The 25772-nt window shown below is 42.3% G+C and overlaps 2 protein-coding genes across 5 annotated transcripts in view; both read right to left on the bottom strand.

The window, feature by feature from the left end:
• The window catches only part of LOC139539629 (uncharacterized), a 68315-nt gene that overhangs the window by 30855 nt on the left and 11688 nt on the right, over nucleotides 1-25772 (bottom strand). For all 4 annotated transcript variants that reach the window (XM_071342742.1, XM_071342741.1, XM_071342744.1 and 1 more), the window contains 3 exons: nucleotides 18785-18956; nucleotides 17729-17944; nucleotides 11289-11432 (listed from right to left, as the gene is read on the bottom strand). In XM_071342742.1, coding sequence (XP_071198843.1) covers nucleotides 11289-11432; nucleotides 17729-17944; nucleotides 18785-18956 — 532 coding nt within the window. The remainder of the gene's footprint in view (nucleotides 1-11288; nucleotides 11433-17728; nucleotides 17945-18784; nucleotides 18957-25772) is intronic.
• Nucleotides 5078-11282, bottom strand: LOC139539631 (potassium voltage-gated channel subfamily V member 2-like). Its single transcript, XM_071342747.1, has 2 exons — nucleotides 6706-11282; nucleotides 5078-5758 (listed from the first exon to the last, which is right to left on the bottom strand). Exons 1-2 carry the CDS (start codon nucleotides 7981-7983, stop codon nucleotides 5480-5482), a joined length of 1557 nt encoding a protein of 518 aa, XP_071198848.1. The 5' UTR covers nucleotides 7984-11282; the 3' UTR covers nucleotides 5078-5479.

Genomic DNA, 25772 nt, shown 5'->3' with positions numbered 1-25772 from the left:
GAGAGAATGCCTTTCAGAGCTTTGCACACTATTGGCAAAGGGTGGCTACTTTGAAGAATCTCAAATATATTTTGATTAGTTTTACACTTTTTTGGTTACTACATAATTACATATGTTATTTCATAGTTTTGAAGTCTTCACTATTATTGTACAATAAAGAAAATAAAAATAAAGAAAAACCCTGGAATGAGTATGTGTGTCCAAACTTGACTGCTACTGTATATAAATGTTTTATAAATCATTAGGCCCTCAGTGTTCCCACTGCCTGGAGATATCAGGAGTCTTCTAGCTATAGAATGAAGCACACTGAGATAATTCTATTAGCAATTTATAGTTTAGTTTTTTAAGGTGCGTTTTTCTTAAATAACCTTTTGTTTTTGAGTAGCTCATCAATTACTGATCGTTTTAATCTAGTCATTTTTTAACCTCAACGTTGAAAGTGGATGAGAAATTTGACTTTTTGCCATCAACAATGTCTAGAGCCAGCTGATTGTTTTCTTTTGAATTCCTGCATTGAATACCTGCTTTGAACACCTGATTTGAAGTGATTAACCTATTATCTCATGGAGGACTACAAAGTACAGGAATGGGGGACACATCTTTTACTCAGGATTCCGTCGTAGTTTCAAGAGGATTAAACAAACCCTTAGTAAGGAACTCAAAACATTGCCCAAATGCCGAGCCATCCAAGCCCACTCCACTCGCCAGTCCCCACTTCAGTCGTAAGTGGGCTTGCTGTCCTTCATCGGTCTGACTTGAAGATCAAAGTCACACCTGTATTGCAGGTAACATTTCAATGCATAGCCTGTACAATATCTGGCCCTCAACCACTGTTTATAGTACTAATTTACCGGCCACCTACCTAAAACCTCTAGTCTCCCTCTCGGAATTAGCTGAGTGCCTAACATCGGTCTGCTCCTTGTGTCCTGCCACACGATTGCTAGGGGACTTTAACATTCATGTGGACTCTGATGGATGTGCTTTTGACAGAAACTTTATTGCCCTGTTGGATTGCTTCAACTTCACACAGCATGTCAACTACCCCACCAATGTACTTCCCCTTGTGTGCACAACTGCCACGGCTCCCTCCAACCTCTCAGGTCTGGACATACCCATCTCTGACCACAAGGCCATACTGTTCAGTGTGTCCGCCCCATGCCCAAGCCTACCAACAAGTGCACAATTTCCTACATAAATATCAAAAGGATTAACACTGCTGACCTAATGGATCAACAGCAATCACATGACACCACTGACCCTAATGTATCCTCAGTGACTGACCTGGTGGCTCATTACAACAGTGAGCAAGCTCTCCTCCCACCTGGATGTTCTGGCCCCCCTTAAAATAAGGGTGGTCTCCAACATCCCAATGCCAGGGTACACTCCTGCCATGAAAGCCAAAGGATGACAACTAGAACAGCTCTACAAACAGACAGGGCTCATCATCCATAAGGGGGCCTACAAAAAAATCACATTCACAAGGACTCACTTCCCACAATAAAATCTGCCTATTTCTCCATAAGGAATGAACAAGGAAACCCAATACTGCTCTTCTCAACCAACAACAAACTTCTCCACCCACTGGACAAACCCTCTCTCACAATCAACACCGACCTCTGTGACAGTTTTCTGGCCTCCTTTCAAAACAAAGTGAAGGCCATCTACCAATAGCTGCAACAGTCTCACCCTTCATCTGCCCCCCGCCCCCCAGCACTACCTGACTCACCACCTGAGAACAGACTTAAAGGACATGTTTCACTATAACCCCCCCTAAAAATCAATGAGTAGTGCATATACAGTGGGGCAAAAAAGTATTTAGTCAGCCACCAATTGTGCAAGTTCTCCCTCTTAAAAAGATGAGAGGCCTGTAATTTTCATCATAGGTACACTTCAACTATGACAGACAAAATTAGAAAATAAAATCCAGAAAATCACATTGTAGGATTTTTAATGAATTTATTTGCAAATTATGGTGGAAAATAAGTATTTGGTCAATAACAAAAGTTTCTCAATACTTTGTTATATACCCTTTGTTGGCAATGACAGAGGTCAAACGTTTTCTGTAAGTCTTCACAAGGTTTTCACACACTGTTGCTGGTATTTTGGCCCATTCCTCCATGCAGATCTCCTCTAGAGTAGTGATGTTTTGGGGCTGTTGCTGGGCAACACGGACTTTCAACTTCCTCCAAAGATTTTCTATGGGGTTGAGATCTGGAGACTGGCTAGGCCACTCCAGGACCTTGAAATGCTTCTTACGAAGCCACTCCTTCGTTGCCCGGGCGGTGTGTTTGGGATCATTGTCATGCTGAAAGACCCAGCCACGTTTCATCTTCAGTGCCCTTGCTGATGGAAGGAGGTTTTCACTCAAAATCTCACGATACATGGCCCCATTCATTCTTTCCTTTACACGGATCAGTCGTCCTGGTCCCTTTGCAGAAAAACAGCCCCAAAGCATGATGTTTCCACCCCCATGCTTCACAGTAGGTATGGTGTTCTTTGGATGCAACTCAGCATTCTTTGTCCTCCAAACACGACGAGTTGAGTTTTTACCAAAAAGTTCTATTTTGGTTTCATCTGACCATATGACATTCTCCCAATCTTCTTCTGGATCATCCAAATGCTCTCTAGCAAACTTCAGACGGGCCTGGACATGTACTGGCTTAAGCAGGGGGACACGTCTGGCACTGCAAGATTTGGAGTCCCTGGCGGCGTAGTGTGTTACTGATGGTAGGCTTTGTTACTTTGGTCCCAGCTCTCTGCAGGTCATTCACTAGGTCCCCCCGTGTGGTTCTGGGATTTTTGCTCACCGTTCTTGTGATCATTTTGACCCCACGGGGTGAGATCTTGCGTGGAGCCCCAGATCGAGGGAGATTATCAGTGGTCTTGTATGTCTTCCATTTCCTAATAATTGCTCCCACAGTTGATTTCTTCAAACCAAGCTGTTTACCTATTGCAGATTCAGTCTTCCCAGCCTGGTGCAGGTCTACAATTTTGTTTCTGGTGTCCTTTGACAGCTCTTTGGTCTTGGCCATGGTGGAGTTTGGAGTGTGACTGTTTGAGGTTGTGGACATGTGTCTTTTATACTGATAACAACTTCAAACAGGTGCCATTAATACAGGTACCGAGTGGAGGACAGAGGAGCTTCTTAAAGAAGAAGTTACAGGTCTGTGAGAGCCAGAAATCTTGCTTGTTTGTAGGTGACCAAATACTTATTTTCCACCATAATTTCCAAATAAATTCATAAAAAATCCTACAATGTGATTTTCTGGATTTTTTTTTCTCATTTTGTCTGTCATAGTTGAAGTGTACCTATGATGATACATTACAGGCCTCTCTCATCTTTTTAAGTGGGAGAACTTGCACAATTGGTGGCTGACTAAATACTTCCCCCCCCCCACTGTATATGTATGAATCTGTTATGTCACTTATATTTTCAATCTGACATTGTGAATTGGAGATATAATCGATTATATACTTCTGGGCTGCACGTGCACCATAAAAATATGAACTAGAACGTTGTCCATGCTTGACGAAGATTCAGGTGAATACTTTTGGAACGATGAGCTTATGGAATACTTTTTGACTGCACTAGATGTCAGTGTGTGAGTGGGTTTCTTCTGACAATGAAGTACCTGACTACAGCCATATTGTTTTGAACCTAGAGGACCTATAGACAGGAGTAGGCAAGAAGGAGTCAGCCGATGTTGGCTAACGCAATGTCTAGTTTGTAACTTACCATACTTTTCTGACCGAGTGAGTGTCTGATAACTGCCTAGTTGGTTAGCTAGCTAAATGTAAAATGCAGATAACTACAATCATCATTAACCATTATTTTCTAGCTAGCTACAGTAGCGGAATATCTGTCAGATATGAAGTAAAGCAGGATCGTGGCATGCCACAAACAATGCATGTTGGCTAGCTAGCTCACATTAGCTAGATCACGCTAGCTAGCAAGCTAATGCCCACAGATGTAACAGCTGTTTTTGCAGCGGCATCCACAGCCACTGATATCATTTTGCCCAGCGCTGCTGCTGCTGGACCTTTGTCAGCACCACCGGAGAATGAGCCCGCCGCTAACGTTATAGAGAATGGGTCTGGGGTTACAGTCGAGACAGAGGGAAAAGAGCCTAAGGCATTATAGATTTACCGGGGAATTTAATATTTTAATTGAAGATGATACTAATTGTAGACGATGTTCAAATATAGGTGAACAATTTGTCATGAATGGTTGTACTAAAAAGTGGAATGAGGCCAATAATGATCATATTTGACAACACAACTGCTTAGCTAACGTAGCTAGCCATAAATGACCAGGTGTTCAAAAATGAAAAAAATCTGAGCACCATCACCACCTTCTTAAAATAACTATTTGTTTGTTGCCATTTTTTGCTCTAGGTTGCAGGAAATAGCAGTTACAGGTGTTCAAATTGTTGAGTTTGGACAAAAAGAGCCGTTCAAAAAATGAGCCGTTCGTTCGCAAAAGAACCCATCGCTAGCCTTCATATACTGCATTTTCTTCTCTACTCCGTCAGGCATTCTAAATGCAAGTTGTGAGTGATGTAAAAGTGCTGGACATCTTCCTGTAAGTGGGCTTCCAACAGAGATTGGATATCACATTACAAACCAGCATATGTGACACTAAGAAATATTCAAATAAGGCTTCACACCCTTATAACTCAAAGGAAGTAAACTGAAAGAGAAATGTACTCTGCTGTAGTTGATTGTTAATTCCAAACACAGAAAAGTGTAAAATAGGAAGGGAGATGATTTTTTTTTAAATCTACTGAAGAGTAAAATGGCCATTGGAGTTCAATTTAAGCAACTCTGAGAGTTGGATATTTACACAATTGTGTCGTTTTAACTCCAAAAATATCATCACCATGACCAGAGTAGTTTTAACACAAAATGGGGGCGGGACCATATAGTGTTACATTTGACACCATATGAGTTAAACTAACTCTTGCGATTTGACTGTGCGCAATGAAGTGTTTAAATAGAATAGTATAAAATATATATATACATTCATAAAGATTACACACGCTTATGATAAGCAATGATAAGAGTCATGGACATGATAGACTATGACAAGAATCAGCTTTAATTTGTGCAAGTAAATAGAGCAAAGATTGCAACATGGTATACTGCATATACAATGTACTGTAACTTACAACCCTCTGGTCTGCGCACTTAAACAAACACACTATGCACATAAAACCACATACCATTGACTTTTACAGGAACTGCTCTACAATAACAGGAAATTGCTCAAGATTGCAGTATCAGTCCCTGACATAAGGTGACACCCACATCCTCCTTGTACATCCTCTCTATGAGTCTGCTTTGTGTGTCCCCCGTCCTTATCATTAGCTCCATTTCACTCCTATTAGTCCAGACCATACCCCACCTCCCCACTGGTGATTTGGTAGAGAAGTCTTGAAATACCCCCTGCAATGTCAAAAAAGTACATCCTGTCTAGAGCTCAGTGGCTCCTGCCTTCCTCCAGGTCGCCCATAGAGGGATTGAAGCACACGTCCAGTTTGCGACGGAGACGGGCCCTGAGCATCAAGCGGCGTTTCACACTGGTTGAGGTGGACTCCTGGTACTTGAGCTTGGCATAGTAGTCTGAGAACTTGTTGAAGAGGAGAGAGATGGGCATGCCATTGAGAATGATGCCGAAGAAGATGCAGGAGAATGCCACCACGCGGCCAGGAAGGGATACGGGCACCACGTCCCCATAACCCACTTGGGAGATGCTCACCTGTAATGCAGGGTTAGAGGGACACACTCTCAGAGCTTGCCTTCCTTTGTCGTTGTCAACATGTTTTATGTTAATAATGACACTATGGTTATAACAGTAGTATGTAGTGGAGATAGCGTGGAAGGAAGTCTCAAGATTGAAGTATTAACATTACTGTAATTTACCTTGTTTGTGTTATTTGTGATATCTTGTTTTGACCTTTTGTTTTGTCCCTTAGAGGTAATGGTAAAATTAAACTTGTCCCTGAACAATTACTCTTGGCATATAGAGGTGGAAATGGTATGGAATGTCAGCTTCAATACAATAGACTAAGAATGGAAGTGAATGTAAAAATTGGGAAGTTGCAGAATTGTGTAATACGTATCAAATGATCCATGAGGATCTGCAACAAAATACTGCTCTTCAACTTTCCCCACAAGTCCAAAATGCCGTGACAAGAACAGTATAATTGCAATTCAGTTTGTATTTCACATGTACTAGGATTACATCAGAGAGAACTAATCCTTTAAGTATTTAATCTGAATCTAAACTTGATATACAGTACATTGGGCCGCACACAAACATGATATGCTTCTCTGTTGTCACACAAGAGAAATGCTGGTTTGAAATGAGTTCTCACGGGTTTTATATAGGGGGAAGAGACGATTAGGGGAGGAAATAACATCCCTACGCAATATTCCCCCTGCTGGTGTCCAATATGCCCCTTGTCATTTTATATGTCAAAAGATAATTGGGGGAGGAAATAACACCCCTATGCTGAGTATGTAACTACAGAGGGAGTGTTGGTTATTTCTCAACAATATGAAAAACAGTATTTATATTGTATTGGTCAAACAACATATTTTAAGGTTAGATGTAGCATCAAGGACAAAGTCAAGTAAGTCAACCAAAAGCTACATACATAGTATAATTTACATTCAAGTCTGAGTACAAGTTTGGGTACTCACCGTCGCCCACCACCAGGTATCAGGAATACTCCTGAATGGAGATCCTTCGACATCCCGTTCTACCGAATGCAGGAGGGCAGAGAACATGAAAATGCCCATGGCGATGAAGAGGAAAAGGCAACACACCTGCTGGTAGCATTGGCGCAGGGTGAACCCAAACGCCCTCATGCCGGTGGAGTGGCGGGCCAGCTTCAGGATGCGAAAGATGCGCATCAGCTTGACAACTTTGAGCACTTTGCTGACCTTGCTGACATGAGCCAGGGTTTTGAGATCTTCCTGGGCACTGAGGTCCTCCACATTGGCAAACGCTTCAAATATCAGCTGGATAAAGTAGGGCATGACGGCCACCAGGTCCACCAAGTTCAGGGAGCTTTTGACGAAGTGCTTTATGTCACAAGTGGTAACAAGGCGCATGAAGTACTCGAATGTGAAGAAGAGAATGGAGAAAATCTCTACCCATTCCAGGTAGGTCTTGCCAGAGAGGGTGTGGGTCCTCAGTTCCTTCACAGTGTTGAGGGTCATAGCAACGATGGAGATGAGCACCAGGAGGCTAGAGAAAACTGCAAAGGATTTGGCCGACAGCGAGGAGTAAGGGTTTTCCATCAGGTCCCAGAGGTCTTTGCGAATTCCACCCAGGAACATGGTCTTGTAGCCTTCCTCATCATGCTTTATCTCTATCTCCGCTAAGAGTTCCTTTTCCACCTTCAGATTGTCCCGGAGTTCATCCACCTTCTCCTCAAACAGGATACGGCAACAGCGCTGGGTGTCGTTCCAGCTCAGGCCCCAGTACTGCATCTCCTCCTCGAAGTTGATAGGGCACAGTTCCTGCATCACCCACAGAACACCGCTGCTATAGAAGTGAAAGATGTAGTAAAAGAAAGTTGGGTCGCGATCGAAGAAGAACTCGTTGGTGAGCACCGAGTAGTCATCGCACAGAGTGAGCTGTTTGACGCGGTCTGTGCACAGGGCCAAGGAGCCTATTCGTGTGCGAGGGAATCTGACGGCCATCTTCTTGGGAATGTGAAAGACTTTTCCCCCTACGTTGATGTTAATGTTCTGTTGTGGTCTCAACGTCTCTTTTTGGTGTCTTGGGATCTGGCCCTCAGGAGCAGGGCTGTCCAGGTGTTCCAAAGAGTTCCATGGCTTAACAGAACTGCCCTGGGAGAAATAGAAGGCCTTTTCTTCCTCAATGGTCTGTGAGAAACTGGCTCCCAGCACATTGATGGTAGAGCGTCGCTCTTTCAGCTTAGTCTTTAGCTGAGCACTATTGGCATCCATGATACACTTTCAAGACACTTTTGTTGGTTTTCTGTGAGAGCTGGCTTTTAATTGTGCATAGAAACCAACCAGTCCCAATTGGGTTAACAATGTAAGAATAGCACACAAGAATATCAGAAAACACAAAGAGAATTTACTCAGTTTCAACACTCAGAAGTGCGAGTCGTATCAACCAGGGTGCAGTCTTCATCAGACGTTAACAGAAGAACAAGGGAGGAAACACTGCCGGAAAAAAAGCTCCATCGACTCAGTGCAGCTTGCCGAGCCACCTGAAGCGTCTTATAAAAATCATCTAGGCCCAGTTATCCCATTCAGTGGCATTACTTCGTGCAGTACTTCTCAGTTGTGGTCCTGTAAGTCCAAAGGGCAACAAGGGGAAGAACAAAGCCTCCTTTCTTCCCCTGATGAGGACCGTTATGTGGGGAAGAAGAGTAAAAGTCATTTGAGCAGAAGATCCATGAGGCTCTGATCTAATCTCATTGCTGCCCTTCCTCTTTCTTAAAGCAGTTATAAATAGGAGGGACAAGGGGAGATTAGTGCACACGTTCATGTGGAGATTTTGAACTTGGAAGAGGACGCTGGCTTCAACACTTGCACAAGGCTGTCACTAACACTTTGTCAACTGCTCTTTCTAAAGAAATGTGGTTTCCATCCAGAACCAACCCATGTCGTCTCTACTTCCTAGACACTTCATGTTGATCCAAAAGTGGATAGGTTTAAGCAATTTGGTAGTGAGAAGATAAGTTTGTCTGTTTCCACAGAAATTTTAATTAGAAAGTCATTACAGGTCATAAAATACACTTGTACAGAACATGGTAGATGCCAGATCCACTTTGCCCTCTGATTTGGCTAAGGAGGAATGTGTGCCTTCTTGCTGAAACATATCCATTCCTTTCAGATCTACACAAGTTCTTAGTGTAGGAACTAGGAGTTGCATCTGAACAGGGCCAGTCAGATCCCAGAGCCTAGTGTAGGGGCTAGGGGTTGTGTCTGAACAGGGCCACAAGTAATTTCTCTTACACTCACTGTATTATTCTCTCACCGATGACGTTTCACATCCTGAACCAGTTAACCAATCTTCCTCAAACAATGGCCGATGAATTTTCTTTATTCAGATTTGAATTATGGAAGTGGTATAATCTGCTCTAATTTAATTCTACCTGGGAACATTGTAGTTGACAGTTTGTGGCAAGATGAGGGGCAGAATGCAGCCATAGATAGCAGTCATTGGTGCCAATTTGTTACTTGTTTATTATTTCACCTTTATTTATACAGGTAAATCAATTAAGAACAATGAGGTCATTCATTCATTCAATCATTCAGTAATCCCCGCCACCGTAATCCACTCTACTGGACCTGATTGTGCATCATCAGAAAACTACTTAACCTGGATGCCCTATCGCCTCAAAAGACTTGAGGTCAAAAGTCCGAAAGTCACCTAAGGCTATACATTTAGAAGACAGCCATGCACAAGTGGGCTTAACTATGGTAATGTTTGATAGGTTGATGTTTAACTGCCCTGTGATAATAAAAGTACTACTCTAAGTGATCGCTTTACAATGCTTCTGTATCTTGTTTCCGACGATATCACAATAGTAATCCAAGGCTGCTTTATTACCTTGTTAATTTTCCTTGATCTGAACTAATAAGGAAGGGAATTAAGGCGCCGCTCCTCTCTGCTCATAATTCTTGTCATGCCTGGTTTAAAGGCAACCACATTACTCACTGTACAAAGCAATTGTACATTCAAAATGTATTGCCATTATTGCAAAAGCAGGATCAAGACTTTTATCAATTAAGGTGATATGATATTAATAGCCAACCATGCAAGATAGCATATTAGTTAATGAAATCACCTCATGAATATGGAGAAAACTATTTTATTTCATTCCATTTCAATTAAATAAACTCAACAAGTAAAGATGAACTGAAAGACTATTCAAAAGTAACCACAAAAATGGTCAGGCTTCAATAACGGCAGTCCTTCCAAAAATAAATAGAACCTCCCTTCAAAACATAAATACAGTTCACTCAGTAGTTAAGAATAAAAGAAAAAAAGAAAAAAAAAAGACTGCCTAACAGGACAACAAATAATTTACAATAATCAAACAAAGACAAACAATTGTTTTTCAATGACGGCATAGCAACTGATCTAAACAATGCAGACCAGTACAAAAAATGACTCGATTACAGTGTTAACTGAATACTCTACTTCAATGTCAGAGCCACATTCTACCCCCTTTCTTGCCATTTTATGTTAAAACACAACTCAACTTCAGTTGATCCCCAAACACCAGATAAGAGCAGAGATGCATGTAACTAGTAGCAGAATGTACAACCTATGTCTCTGTGTATGGCTGGGTCAGTTGTAAGGCTGGTACATTGTTTTGCATACACTGTATCAAATGTGGAGTGATAGATACATTGTGTGTGTGTGTGTGTGTGTATGTATACACATACACACAATGTATCTATCTACATATTAGTCCTTTCTTTGGACATAGTCAACTGAGTGCAAAAGGACATTGAGATGTCACAATGAAAGTGTATGTATGAGGGATACAGTACCCCAGATAGGCGGAGGTGTCCATCTGTAGCTAAATAACTGATATGCATGAGGACCGCCAAGGCTAGGGTCAATTCTAATTAAATTACAGTCAAGTTAGGAAAATCAATGACTTGGAAATAAATTCACTAAAAATATTGTTCAAGTCAATTGTACAAGTCATTTTCTAGCCTTCATTGAAACTGAAGTGGAGAGCCACAGTCAAGCGGGAGCACTGCTGGACACCGGTCTCTCTTATGCAAGTGGCTTGGGACACTCAGTTGCTGTCCAAGTCCAGCTTTAGCAGAGTGTCCTGAGGGAGGAGATGGCTGTATTCTAAGCATATAGATCACATTCTTCACTTAAGCCCTTTAACAGACGGCAGTCTGTCAGGTGAGGCACGGTTACGAGACACCAGGGTCCTTGGAGTCAATTAGATTACATTCATTCAATTCATCCTTTATTCATTTAAGGAACCCCAATTTTATCAAATTTAATTTATTCTTCATTCCCATTGAGATCTATAGGTTTTAACAGGAATCCCTTAAATAGAAGTTAAAACTCAACTTGATTGAATTTCATTAAAACTGAGACATTGCTCATAACGTCAAGTAATAAATTGTATTAAAATTCCTTCACTTGCTACATCGATTAAAAGTAAAAATGACCCATATTAGACGCTTCACTGGAGGAAATTATCCCCCCTTCATACCGTCGTGAATAAGCCCACTGACTCATCCTGTTCATTGGCAGGGCTTACCTTGATAGGACAAGTCTCAGGGGCAATGTATGAGTGGATCCTGGGACTCTTTCAGGGAGAAATCTTGGAAGGCGAGTGTCCTGGAAAGCTTGAACGCATCCCTCCACCACAACGCCACCCCCACCAACAGCATACTCAGGAACACTGGGTAGAATATAGAGCGATTCATTTGAGGTAAGATTTTATATAAAAAAATAATAAAAGTACTGCCACTAATTTATAGTTTAAATGTGTTTGTAAATAAGTTAATACATATGTCTTATTAGCCATTGAGAGCTTTGGATTTTAAGGTTCTATCTGCAAAAAGATTCAGAGATAATTGGCTTTAAAGTTCAGAAACCTTCGTTGGTTTGAATAGTGTCAAGAGATTTTTATCTTGTATTCTTTTGAACATTAACGGGGGTATTTTGAGTACTATATTGGTAGAGAAATTTTAACAGAACAAGGCTGTCGATAATGAAATTCTGACCAAAATGCAGATAGAACATAGTCAGTCCCAAGCGATCGATATATTAGGCCTTGTGTTCATATTTAAAATCATGCGTTACTGGCCAATCCTTAATAGACATTTATACTGAACAAAAATATAACTGAACAAGAATTTCAAAGATTTGAATGAGTTACAGTTCATAAGGAAATCAGTCGATTGAAATAAATTAGGCCCTGCTCTATGGATTTCACATCACTGGGAATACAGATATGAATCTGTTGGTCAGATAAACCCCCCCCCCCCAAAAAAAAAAATTGGGCCATGGATCAGAAAACCAGTCAGTATCCGGTGTGACCACCATCTCCTTCGCATAGTGTTGATCAGGCTGTTGTGGCCGGTGGAATGTTGTCCCACTCTTTAATGGCTGTGTGAAGTTGCTGGATATTGGCAGGAACTGGAACACGCTGTCGTACATGTCGATCCAGAGCATCCCAAACATGCTCAATGAGTGACATGTCTGGTGAGTATGCAGGCCATAGAAGAACTGGAAAATGTTCAGCTTCCAGGAATTGTGTACCGATCCTTGCAACATGGGGCTGTGCATTATTATATTGAATAGCGGCGGATGAATGGCACAACAATAGGCCTCAGGATCTGGTCACAGTATCCCTGTGCATTCAAATTGCCATTGATAAAATACAATTGTTGTGCGTAGCTGATGCCTGCCCATACCATAACCCCACCGCCACCATGGGGCACTGTGCTCACAACGTTGACATCAGCAAACCGCTCGTCCAGACGATACTATACACGCGGTCTGCGGTTGTGAGGCCGGTTGGACGTACTGCCAAATTCTCTGAAACGACTTGAGGCGGCTTATGCTAGAGAAATGAGGGGAGCACCCCCCTATCCACATCGACGGGTCAGTAGTGGAGAAGGTGGAAAGCTTTAAGTTCCTCGGTGTACACATCACGGACAAACTGAATTGGTCCACCCACACAGACAGCGTTGTGAAGAAGGCGCAGCAGCGCCTCTTCAACCTCAGGAGGCTGAAGAAATTCGGCTTGTCACCAAAAGCACTCAAAAACTTCTACAGATGCACAATCGAGAGCATCCTGTCGGGCTGTATCACCGCCTGGTACGGCAACTGCTCCGCCCACAACCGTAAGGCTCTCCAGAGGGTAGTGAGGTCTGTACAACGCATCACCGGGGGCAAACTACCTGCCCTCCAGGACACCTACACCACCCGATGTCACAGGAAGGCCATAAAGATCATCAAGGACAACAACCTCCCAAGCCACTGCCTGTTCACCCCGCTATCATCCAGAAGGCGAGGTCAGTACAGGTGCATCAAAGCAGGGACCGAGAGACTGAAAAACAGCTTCTATTTCAAGGCCATCAGACTGTTAAACAGCCACCACTAACATTTAGCGGCCGCTGCCAACATACTGACTCAACTCCAGCCACTTTAATAATGGGAATTATGTAAAAATGTACCACATACCCTACATTACTCATCTCATATGTATATACTGTACTCTATATCATCTACTGCATCTTGCCATCTTTATGTAATACATGTATCACTAGCCACTTTAAACTATGCCACTTTATGTTTACATACCCTACATTACTCATCTCATATGTATATACTGTACTCTATACCATCTACTGCATCTTGCCTATGCCGTTCTGTACCATCACTCATTCATATATCTTTATGTACATATTCTTTATCCCTTTACACTTGTGTGTATAAGGTAGTAGTTGTGGAATTGTTAGGTTAGATTACTTGTTTATTACTGCATTGTCGGAACTAGAAGCACAAGCATTTCGCTACACTCGCATTAACATCTGCTAACCATGTGTATGTGACAAATAAAATTTGATTTGAACATTAAATTCTCTGGCAACAGCTTTGGTGGACTTTTCGCAGTCAGCATGCCAATTGCATGCTCATTCAATTTGAGACATCTGTGGCATTGTGTGACAAAACTGCACATTTTAGAGTGGCCTTTCATTGCCCCCAGCACAAGGTGTACTGTGTAACGATCATGTTATTTAATCAGCATCTTCATATGCCACACCTGACAGGTGGATGGATTATCTTGGCAAAAGGAGAAATTCTCACTAACAGGGATGTAAATCAATTTGTGTACACAATGAGAGAAATAAGCTTTTTGTGCATATGAAACATTTCTGGGATATTTTATTTCAGCTTATGAAACATGTGACCAACACTTTACATGTTGCATTTATATTTTTGTTTGGTGTGTACATTTCTTTATTACAAGAAACAGACTAAGTATGCGGTCTCAATGTGGAACTAAGGCACGTGTCAAACAAGGGCCATTGGCCGAATTCGGCCTGTGACATTTCTATCTGGCCACGCAATGATTTGTATTGTAAATTAATTTTTGGCCCACGATGCGCTGCATTGCACTACAAGTCACAGCAAGTACTGCCAACGTGATGCACTCAAAATGGTAGTGCATTGCCACACCACACATGAGCCAGCCAGTGCGCTGTATCATGTCACTAATGGCACTTTCCAAGTTTCAGTTCAATGGGTCAATGCTGTAGCCTTCAGAAAATTTCATCTTGGTTGTCAAAAAGTTACTATAAAAAATTCATACAGTGCAGTCGGAAAGTATTCAGACCTTTACTTTTTCCACATTTTGTTATATTACAGCATCCTAAAATTTATTAAATAGTCCCCCACTCAATCTACACACAATACCCAATAATGACAAAGCAAAAACAAGTTCAGACATTTTTGCTAATTTATTAAGAACAAAAAACTGAAATATCACATTTATATAAGTATTCAGACACTTTACTCAGTACTTTGTTGAAGCACCTTTGGCAGCAATTACAGCCTTTGGCAGCGATATGTCACTGACAGAGCTCCTCTGTGGAGATGGGAGAAACTTCCAGAAGGACTACCATCTCAGCAGCACTCCACCAATCAGTCCTTTATAGTAGAGTGGCCAGACAGAAGCCATTCCTCAGTAAAAGGCACCTGACAGACGCTTGGAGTTTGCCAAAAGGCACCGAAAGACTGAAGACCATGAGAAACAAGATTCTCTGGTCTGATGAAACCAAGATTGAAGTCTTTGGCCTGAATGCCAAGCGTCACATCTGGAGGAAACCTGGCACCATTCCTACAGTGAAGTATGGTGGTGCCAGCATCATGCTGTGGTGATGTTTTTCAGCGGCAGGGAGTGAGAGACTAGTCAGGATCGAAGCAAAGATAAACGGAGCAAAATACAGAGAGATCCTTGATTAAAACCTGCTTCAGAGCGCTCAGGACCTCAGACTGGGGAAAAGGTTCACCTTCCAACAGAACAACCCTAAGCTTGAGAGGATCTGCAGAGAAGAAATGGGAGAAACTCCCCAAATACAGGTGTGCCAACAAAGTACTGAGTAAAGGGTCTGAATACCTATGTAAATGTGATATGTATTTCAAAAACTGAAATTTGTAAAAATAAATAAAAAATTGGATAAAAAAAAACGATTTAATCAATTATAGAATAAGGCTGTAATGTACCAAAATGTGGAAAAAGTCAGGAGTCTGAATAATTTCCAAAGGCACTAAAATGCGGTATTAGCTACTTATATAGACACTAATAAACTACAAATTAGTGGCCAATGTGTACCTTAAAATAAAGGGTTAGAGTTGTTTTGCATATAAACACCTGCTGTGTCTATATAAACCATAAGGCACTGACACATTTATATCACATATCATTTGAATCTTTCCTTACATCTGATTGATATGATCTTTTGTACAGTTCCACAGATGAGATACACTGCTCAAAAAAATAAAGGGAACACTAAAATAACACATCCTAGATCTGAATGAATGAAATATTCTTATTAAATACTTTTTTCTTTACATAGTTGAATGTGCTGACAACAAAATCACACAAAATGTATCAACCCATGGAATGGAGTCACACTCAAAATTAAAGTGGAAAACCACACTACAGGCTGATCCAACTTTGATGTAATGTCCTTAAAACAAGTCAAAATGAGGCTCAGTAGTGTGTGTGGCCTCCACGAGCCTGTATGACCTCCCTACAACGCCTGGGCATGCTCCTGATGAGGTGGCGGATGATCTCCTGAGGGATCTCCTCCCAGACCTGGACTAAAGCATCCGCCAACTCCTGGACAGTCTGTGGTGCAACGTGGCGTTGGTGGATGGAGCGAGACATGTCCCAGATGTGCTCAATTGGATTCAGGTCTGGGGAACGGGCGGGCCAGTCCATAGCATCAATGCCTTCCTCTTGCAGGAACTGCTGACACACTCCAGCCACATGAGGTCTAGCATTGTCTTGCATTAGGAGGAACCCAGGGCCAACCGCACCAGCATATGGTCTCACAAGGAGTCTGAGGATCTCATCTCGGTACCTAATGGCAGTCAGGCTACCTCTGGCGAGCACATGGAGGGCTGTGCGGCCACCCAAATAAATGCCACCCCACACCATGACTGACCCACCGCCAAACCGGTCATGCTGGAGGATGTTGCAGGCAGCAGAACGTTCTCCACGGCGTCTCCAGACTCTGTCACGTGCTCAGTGTGAACCTGCTTTCATCTGTGAAGAGTACAGGGCGCCAGTGGCGAATTTGCCAATCTTGGTGTTCTCTGGCAAATGCCAAACATCCTGCACGGTGTTGGGCTGTAAGCACAACCCCCACCTGTGGACGTCGGGCCCTCATACCACCCTCATGGAGTCTGTTTCTGACCGTTTGAGCAGACACATGCACATTTGTGGCCTGCTGGAGGTCATTTTGCAGGGCTCTGGCAGTGCTCCTCCTTGCACAAAGGCGGAGGTAGCGGTCCTGCTGCTGGGTTGTTGCCCTCCTACGGCCTCCTCCACGTCTCCTGATGTACTGGCCTGTCTCCTGGTAGCGCCTCCATGCTCTGGACACTACGCTGACAGACACAGCAAACCTTCTTGCCACAGCTCGCATTGATGTGCCATCCTGGATGAGCTGCACTACCTGAGCCACTTGTGTGGGTTGTAGACTCCGTCTCATGCTACCACTAGAGTGAAAGCACCGCCAGCATTCAAAAGTGACCAAAACATCAGCCAGGAAGCATAGGAACTGAGAAGTGGTCTGTGGTCACCACCTGCAGAACCACTCCTTTATTGGGGGTGTCTTGCTAATTGCCTATAATTTCCACCTTTTGTCTATTCCATTTGCACAACAGCATGTGAAATTTATTGTCAATCAGTGTTGCTTCCTAAGTGGACAGTTTGATTTCACAGAAGTGTGATTGACTTGGAGTTACATTGTGTTGTTTAAGTGTTCCCTTTATTTTTTTGAGCAGTGTATATACACACACATACATATATATACATATATATATATATATATATATATTTTGAACCACCAGCTTTCATATGTTCATGTTCTGAGCACGGAACTAAACGTTAGCTTTTTTACATGGCACATATTCCACTTCTACTTTCTTTTCCAACACTGTTTTTTTGCATTATTTAAACAAAATTGAACCGGTTTCATTATTTATTTCAGACTAAATAGATTTGATGTATTATATTAAGTTAACATTAAATTAAAAGTGTTCATTCAGTATTGTTGTAATTGTGATTTACAAATATGTATATATATATATATATATACACATACACATACATCACTTTTTTTTAAATCAAATACATTTAAAATGTTTTTTTTTTTTTAATGGCCCGATTTATCGGTATCTGCTTTTTTTGGTCCTCCAATAATCCGTATCGGTATTGAAAAATCATAAAATTGTCAGACCTCTAATCTAAACCCTGTGAAATCCCGTGCAAGTTGGAGACTAAGCACAAATTAGATCGGCCTACTAATTTATATATTTTAGACATCATAAAAACAATTGAGAATTTTTTCAAATATTTCTTACAAATACCGTTTAGAATATGAATATGTAGTTGAGCCTGGGTGAATATACAGTAGGTCTCCAAGACCAATATTGAGAACCTCCAATCCAGCCTACCCCAACAAGGGCTCCACAGCCACTCCAGTGGGCATGGCAAGCCCTTCTATCAGGAGGCGTTGTACAGAGCCGCCCAAACGGGCCACGTCGATGGAGTGAGTGCCAGCGTTAGTCCAGTAGAGATGCTCATGGATCCAGTCCACAGCCAGACCCAGGACAGCACCATGGCTTTTCAACAGCAGAACAGGATCCAGGGGCTTCCCATCCATGGGGATCCTACAGGATAGATCAAACAGAAACTAACATCTAGGCCTATTTCACAGAAAAATTACCTGTGGTCAACATTAATGCTATTATTAAGGGACAGATTCAGAAAGTGTTTTTAAACTGAGGTGTGTACCTGTTGTTACGAATCCCTCTGGCCCGACAATCTAGGGGGGGATGGTAATGGGACCCGTAACACAACTCATGCAAATTATTATAGTGACAACGTAACAGTGAGAACAAAAATAACCACAGACAACTAAATTACTACCGTCAAACACTCAAGGTTTATTTAAAAACACACGGTAATTGGGGGGGAGCAGGAAAAGGGGCTGAGCTGGACCCAAGGAATGAAAGAATAATAATTCAAAAACACCCCTAAGCTAGACTAGCCTACTTCACAAACAGCTAACTAACTAACCAAAAATACAGGGGGTGGTCCGCCCAGTTCTAACTAGTGTTTATATAACAAAGTTTACCTACGGGAAATGTATGCCCAAGGGCGACTTGTCTGGTTACCCCCTTTTCCCACCATCAAACAAACTCTCAAACACCATAACCAAAACAATACTCACAGGTGGGGACAAAGTGGCATGCAGATGCAAAACACACAAGCGATCTACAGACAGAAGGCATTTACAAAAGAGATTGAGCTGGAGAGAAAACAACTGACAGGGGTTTTAAACCAAGGGAAAGGGACTGTGATTGGGTAAGGGAAAAGGAGCAGGTGTCTTCCGATTAGCGACTGATTGATGACTGATTGGGGAATGATTATTGTCACCTGTGAGTAGGGGAGAAGGAGAGAAAAGAAATACACACAGGATACACACAGAACACTTGTATCCGTAACACCTGTAGATAGATCCTTGTCCAGGCCTTGCCCAGTAGACAGTGCGGTTTGCACTGAGGGCAGCCATAGGCCCTGGTCCCAGTAAGTGAGCAGCTATCTCCCTGTACTCCATACCTGCAGTGTTGACCCGGGGTACCCCCTCAGAATTGCTCAACACCAGCTGAGCCACATCTCCTGGAGGTACACTCAAAATCAGTCCCAGCCACTCACCCAAGAATAACACAATTACATCAACAAGCACATTGAAGAGAAGGGCATCAATGAAGGTAGACAGATATGTACATCAAAAGAAAAACTTGTACACTGCTCTTGCCAATATTACTTTGTTTATTCGCTTATGGTACTGGCAAGAGCAGTGTGCATGTTTTTCTCTTCTTTTAAAAGTTGCACTGCCATTTCCTGGCTGCTAAAATTCTAATAGTTCACCTAATTTCAGTTTGTGACAAAACAAGCATTCATTGTGTAGAGAATCATTGTAACATCTAAACCACTGAAATCTTTTCCATAACCAAAAATATTGTATTTTCAGCTGGTGTACAAGATTGAATATAAAAGATGCAAAAACTAAACTTAGGAACGGGAAGCATAGAATAAGCGCACAGTATTTCCTTAAAGCTACAATATGTAACTTTTTGTGCGATCCGTAACTTTTTGTGCGATCCAACATTCTCCTTACCACGAGAATGAAAGATCCAGAAATAACATTTGTGTGAATTTGGTCGGATCGCATAAAAAGTTACATATTGTAGCTTTAAGGAAATACTTGATTCTCCCTTCACAAAGATGAAAGGCCTGGTAATCATTGCCAGGGTAATGGACTAACTTGCATGATCTGGTGTTGGAGAATACATTTGGATTTCTTATACTTCCTATTCACTAGAGAAATAGTCAACTACATTAATAACCCTGATCACAAAAAATTACTGCTTCGCTCAACACACCCCTTGTTCAAGCCCTCTGTTCCGCACACATTCACAAGGTCAGAAAAAAGTTACTTGCAGTAAATCATTGACATTCACATAAAATCCTGTTAGATAAAGGAAGCTGTCAAGTGGCGCAAATTCCCCACCTTGGGCAGGTGGGTTGGTAAATATTTGAGCTGGGTTACAATTTGACAGGACCCAGATCCAAAAGGAAAATATTCAAAGAACTTATTGTACCCTAAGTCCTGGTGCAAACAAAAATCAAATAAAATGTTATTTGTCACACACACCGAATACAACAGGTGTAGTAGACCTTACAGTGAAATGCTTACTTACAAGCCCTTAACCAACAATGCAGGTAAGAAAAATAAGTGTTAGGTAAAAAAATAGAAACAAATAATTAAAGAGCAGCAGTGCAAATAGGGACAATGCAAATAGACTGGGTAGCCATTTGATTAGCTGTTCAGGAGTCTTATGGCTTTGGTGTAGAAGCTGTTGAGAAGTCTTTTGGACCTAGACTTGGCGCTCCTGAGCTGAGCTGTAGTCAATGAATAGCATTCTCACATAGGTGTTCCTTTTGTCCAGGTGGTAAAGGGCATTGTGGAGTGGAATAGAGATTGCATCATCTGTGGATCTGTTGGGGCGGTATGCAAATTGGAGTGGGTCTAGGGTTTCTGGGATAATGGTGTTGACGTGAGCCATGACCAGCCTTTCAATGCTCTTCGTGGCTACAGGCGTGAGTGCTACGGGTCGGGAACAGCTGACGCTCTCATGCATGCTTCAGTGTTGCTAGCCTCGAAGCGAGCAAAGAAGACATTTGGCTCGTGTCACTGGGCAGCTCGCGGCTGTGCTTCCATTGGAAGTCTTATAGTTTGCCAGCCCTGCCACATCCGACGAGCATCAGAGCCGGTGTAGTACGATTCAATCTTAGTCCTGTATTGACTGACTGTTTGATGGTTCGTCGGAGGGCATAGTGGGCTTTCTTATAGGCGTCCGGGTTAGAGTCCCGCTCCTTGAAAGCGGCAGCTCTATGCTTTAGCTCAGTTGCCTGTAATCCATGGCTTATGGGTATGTACGTACGGTCACTGTGGGGACGACGTCATCGATGTACTTATTGATGAAGCCAGTGACTGATGTGGTGTACTCCTCAATGCCATCGGAAGAATCCCGGAACATATTCCAGTCTGTGCTAGCAAAACAGTCCTGTAGCTTAGCACCTGCGTCATCTGATCACTTGTTTATTGACCGAGTCACTGGTGCTTCCTGCTTTAGTGTATGCTTGTAAACAGGAGGATAGAATTATGGTCAGATTTGCCAAATGGAGGGCGAGGGAGAGCTTTGTACGAGTCTCTGTGTGTGGAGCAAAGGTGGTTGAGTTTTTTTTTCTTCCTTTGGTTGCATAGTTACATGCTGGTAGAAATGAGGTAAAACGGATGTAAGTTTCCCTGCATTAAAGTCCCTGGTCAATAGGAGCGCCGTCTCAGGATGAGCGTTTCCTGTTTGCTTATGTTCTAAAAACAGCTCATTGAGTGCGGTCTTCGTGCCAGCATTGGTTTGTGGTGGTAAATAGACGGCCACGATATAGATGAAAAAACAAAGTGTTGGAGAAGAAAGTGAAAGTGAAAACTCTACAGCTTATCATGAGATACTCTACCTCAGGTAGAGGTCGACCGATTAATCGGAATGGCCGATTTCAAGTTTTCATAACAATCTGTAAAAAAAATGTTTACACCTTTATTTAACTAGGCAAGTCAGTTAAGAACACATTCTTATTTTCAATGACGGCCTAGGAACGGTGGGTTAACTGCCTTGTTCAGGTACAGAACGACAGATTTTTACCTTGTCAGCTCGGGGATTCGTTTTTGTAACCTTCCGGTTACTAGTCCAACGCTCTAACCACCTGCCTTACATTGCACTCCACGAGGAGCCTGCGTGGAAGGCTGACTACCTGTTACGCGAGGGCAGCAAAAAGCCAAGGTAAGTTGCTAGCTAGCATTAAACTTATCTTATAAAAAACAATCAATCTTAACATAATCACTAGTTAACTACACATGGTTGATGATATTACTAGTTTATCTAGCATGTCCTGCGTTGCATAAGATGCGGTGCCTGTTAATTTCTCATTGAAGTGCTTACAGCCTACTTCGACAAACGGGTGATGATTTAACAAGCGCACTTGCGAAAAAAGCACTGTCGTTGCACCAATGTACCTAACCATAAACATCAATGCCTTTCTTTAAAATCAATACACAAGTATATATTTTTAAACCTGCATATTTAGTTAATATTGCCTGCTAACATGAATTTCTTATAACTAGGGAAATTGTCACTTCTCTTGCGTTCCGTGCAAGCAGTCAGGGTATATTTTATTTTTATTTCACCTTTATTTAACCATGTAGGCTAGTTGAGAACAAGTTATCATATGCTACTGCGACCTGGCCAGAATAAAGCATACCAATTCGACACATACAACAACACAGAGTTACACATGGAATAAACAAAACATATAGTCAATAATACGGTAGAAAAATAAGTCTATATACAATGTGAGCAAATGAGGTGAGATAAGGGAGGTAAAGGCAAAAAAAGACCATGGTGGCGAGGTAAATACAATATAGCAAGTAAAACACTGGAATGGTAGATTTGGAAGAATGTGCAAAGTAGAAATAGAAATAATGGGGTGCAAAGGAGCAAAATAAATAAATACAGTAGGGGAAGAGGTAGTTGTTTGGGCTAAATTATAGATGGGCTATGTACAGGTGCAGTAATATGTGAGCTGCGCTGACAGCTGGTGCTTAAAGCTAGTGAGGGAGATAAGTGTTTCCAGCTTCAGAGATTTTTGCAGTTTATTCCAGTCATTGGCAGCAGAGAACTGGAAGGAAAGATGACCAAAGGAGGAATTGGCTTTGGGGACCAGTGAGATATACCTGCTGGAGCGCGTGCTACGAGTGGGTGCTGCTATGGTGACCAGTGAGCTGAGATAAGGCAGGGCTTTACCTAGCAGAGACTTGTAGATAACCTGTAGCCAGTGGGTTTGGCGACGAGTATGAAGCTAGGGCCAACCAACGAGAGCGTACAGGTCGCAATGGTGGGTAGTGTATGGGGCTTTGACAAAACGGATGGCACTGTGATAGACTGCATCCAGTTTGTTGAGTAGAGTGTTGGAGGCTATTTTATAGATGACATCACCGAAGTCGAGGATCGATAGGATGGTCAGTTTTACGAGGTTATGTTTGGCAGCATGAGTGAAGGATGCTTTGTTGCGATATAGGAAGCCGATTCTAGATTTAATTTTGGATTGGAGATGCTTAATGTGGGTCTGGAAGGAGAGTTTACAGTCTAACCAGACACCTAGGTATTTGTAGTTGTCCACGTATTCTAAGTCAGAGCCGTCCAGAGTAGTGATGCTGGACAGGCGAGCAGGTGCGGGCAGTGATCGGTTGAATAGCATGCATTTAGTTTTACTTGTATTTAAGAGCAGTTGGAGGCCACAGAAGGAGCGTTGTATGGCATTGAAGCTTGTCTGGAGGTTAGTTAACACAGTGTCCAAAGAGGGGCCAGAAGTATACAGAATGGTGTCGTCTGCGTAGAGGTGTATCAGAGAATCACCAGCAGCAAGAGCAACATCATTGATGTATACAGAGAAAAGAGTCGGCCCGAGGATTGAAGCCTGTGGCACCCCCATAGAGACTGCCAGAGGTCCGGACAACAGGCACTCCGATTTGACACACTGAACTCTATCAGAGAAGTAGTTGGTAAACCAGGCGAGGCAATCATTTGAGAAACCAAGGCTGTCGAGTCTGCCATTAAGAATGTGGTGATTGACAGAGTCGAAAGCCTTGGCTAGGTTGATGAATACGGCTGCGCAGTAATGTCTCTTATCGATGGCGGTTATGATGTCGTTTAGGACCTTGAGCGTGGCTGAGGTGCACCCATGACCAGCTCTGATACCAGATTGCATAGCGGAGAAGGTACGGTGGGATTCGAAATGGTCGGTAATGTGTTTGTTAACTTGGCTTATATGCAGCAGTTTGGGCCGCCTGGCTCATTGCGAACTGTGTGAAGTCTATTTATTCCTAACAAAGGCCGTAATTAATTTGCCAGAATTGTACATAATTATAACATAACATTGAAGGTTGTACGATGTAACAGCAATATTTAGACTTAGGGATGCCATCCGTTAGATAAAATACGGAACAGTTCCGTATTTCACTGAAAGAATAAACGTTTTATTTTCTAAATGATAGTTTCCGGATTTGACCATATTAATGACCTTAGGCTCGTATTTCTGTGTGTTATTATGTTATAATTATATTTGATAGAGCAGTCTGACTGCGCAGCAGCAGGCTCTAAAGCATTCATTCAAACAGCCCTTTCGTGCGTTTGCCAGCAGCTCTTCGCAATGCTTCAAGCATTGAGCTGTTTATGACTTCAAGCCTATCAACTCCCAAGATTAGGCTGGTGTAACCGATGTGAAATGGCTAGCTAGTTAGCAGGGTGTGCGCTAATAGCATTTCAAACGTCACTCGCTCTGAGACTTGGAGTAGTTGTTCCCCTTGCTCTGCAAGGGCCGCGGCTTTTGTGGAGCGATGGGTAACGATGCGTCGAGGGTGGCTGTTGTCGATGTGTTCCTGGTTCGAGCCCAGGTAGGGGCCAGGAGAGGGACGGAAGCTATACTGTTACACTGGCAATACTAAAGTGCCTATAAGAAAATCCAATAGTCAAAGGTATATGAAATACAAATGGTAGAGAGAGAAATAGTCCTATAATTCCTATAACCTCAACCTAAAACTTATTAACTGGGAATATTTAAGACTCATGTTAAAAGGAACCACCAGCTTTCATATGTTCTCATGTTCTGAGCAAGGAACTTAACGTTAGCTTTTTTACATGGCACATATTGCACTTTCACTTTCTTCTCCAGCACTTTGTTTTTGCATTATTTAATCCAAATTGAACATGTTTCATTATTTATTTGAGGCTAAATTTATTTTATTGATGTATTATATTAAGTTAAAATAAAAAAGTGTTCATTCAGTATTGTTGTAATTGTCATTATTACAAATAAATACATTAAAAAAAAGAAATTCGGCCGATTAATCGGTATCGGCTTTTTTTGGTCCTCCAATAATCGGTATCGGCGTTGAAAAATCATGAATCGGTCGACCTCTAACCTCAGGCGAGCAAAACTTTGAGACCTCCTTAACCAGCTGTTTACAAATATACACAGACCGCCACCCCTTGTCTTACCGGAGGCAGCCGTTCCATCTTGCAAATGCAGCGTAAAACCCTGCCAGCTGTATGTTATCCATGTCATCGTTCAGCCACAACTCGGTGAAACATAAGATATTACCGTTTTTAATGTCCCATTGGTTGGGTGATCATAGCTTGTCTATTTTGTTATCCAATGATTGTATGTTGGCTAATAGGACTGATGGAAGGCCAATTACACATGCGCCGTCGGATCCTTGCAAGGCACCCCGACATCGCCGTCTCTTTCTCATGTGAATGACGGGGATTTGGGCCTTGTCGGGTGTCTGAAGTAAATCCTTCAAGTCCGACTCGTTAAAGAAAAAATCTTTGTCCAGTAAGAGGTGAGTAAATCGCTGTCCTGATATCCAGAAGCTCTTTTCGGTCACGGTGACAGAAACATTATGCACAAAATAAGTTACAAATAACGCGAACACACACCCAAAATAGGTTAGGAGGCTGTAAAAACGTCAGCCATCTCCTCCGGAGCCATTGTATGTGTGGGGTGGAGGTGGTGTTGGTTGAAAGGAAACTGGATGTACAAGGTACTCTTTGGGTAGGGTTTTTCCTATTCTTAAAAGATGTTTTACAACAACAAAAAAGCACCATTTGTCAGAAATGAAATCTGCTTTACCCATTTGCCTCGTCACGCTCTCAGGTCATGAAGGACTCACGCCATTCATATCAGTTTGAAAGTGCAAACATATGAGATCAGTAACTTGCTGTATTTAGCAGCTCACTCCCCCAGCAGCATTTGCCGTCACCTTTAGCCTTGCACTCCCCTGTCCTTGGGCTCATCAGGTAGCCCTCATGGCAG

This window comes from Salvelinus alpinus, chromosome 15 (assembly GCF_045679555.1).
Source record: "Salvelinus alpinus chromosome 15, SLU_Salpinus.1, whole genome shotgun sequence".
Classification (NCBI taxonomy): domain Eukaryota; kingdom Metazoa; phylum Chordata; class Actinopteri; order Salmoniformes; family Salmonidae; genus Salvelinus; species Salvelinus alpinus.
The sequence above is the reverse complement of the archived record's forward strand: the minus strand, read 5'-3'. Positions and strand labels throughout refer to the sequence as shown.

What these genes read in the sequence shown, in the direction of transcription:
- LOC139539631 (XM_071342747.1), bottom strand. Translation starts at nt 7,983, where the DNA reads ATGGATGCCAATAGTGCTCAGCTAAAGACTAAGCTGAAAGAGCGACGC. An exon ending in ATACCTGGTGGTGGGCGACG is followed by an intron (nt 5,759 to 6,705) that starts GTGAGTACCCAA and finishes CCTGCATTACAG; the next exon opens with GTGAGCATCTCCCAAGTGGG.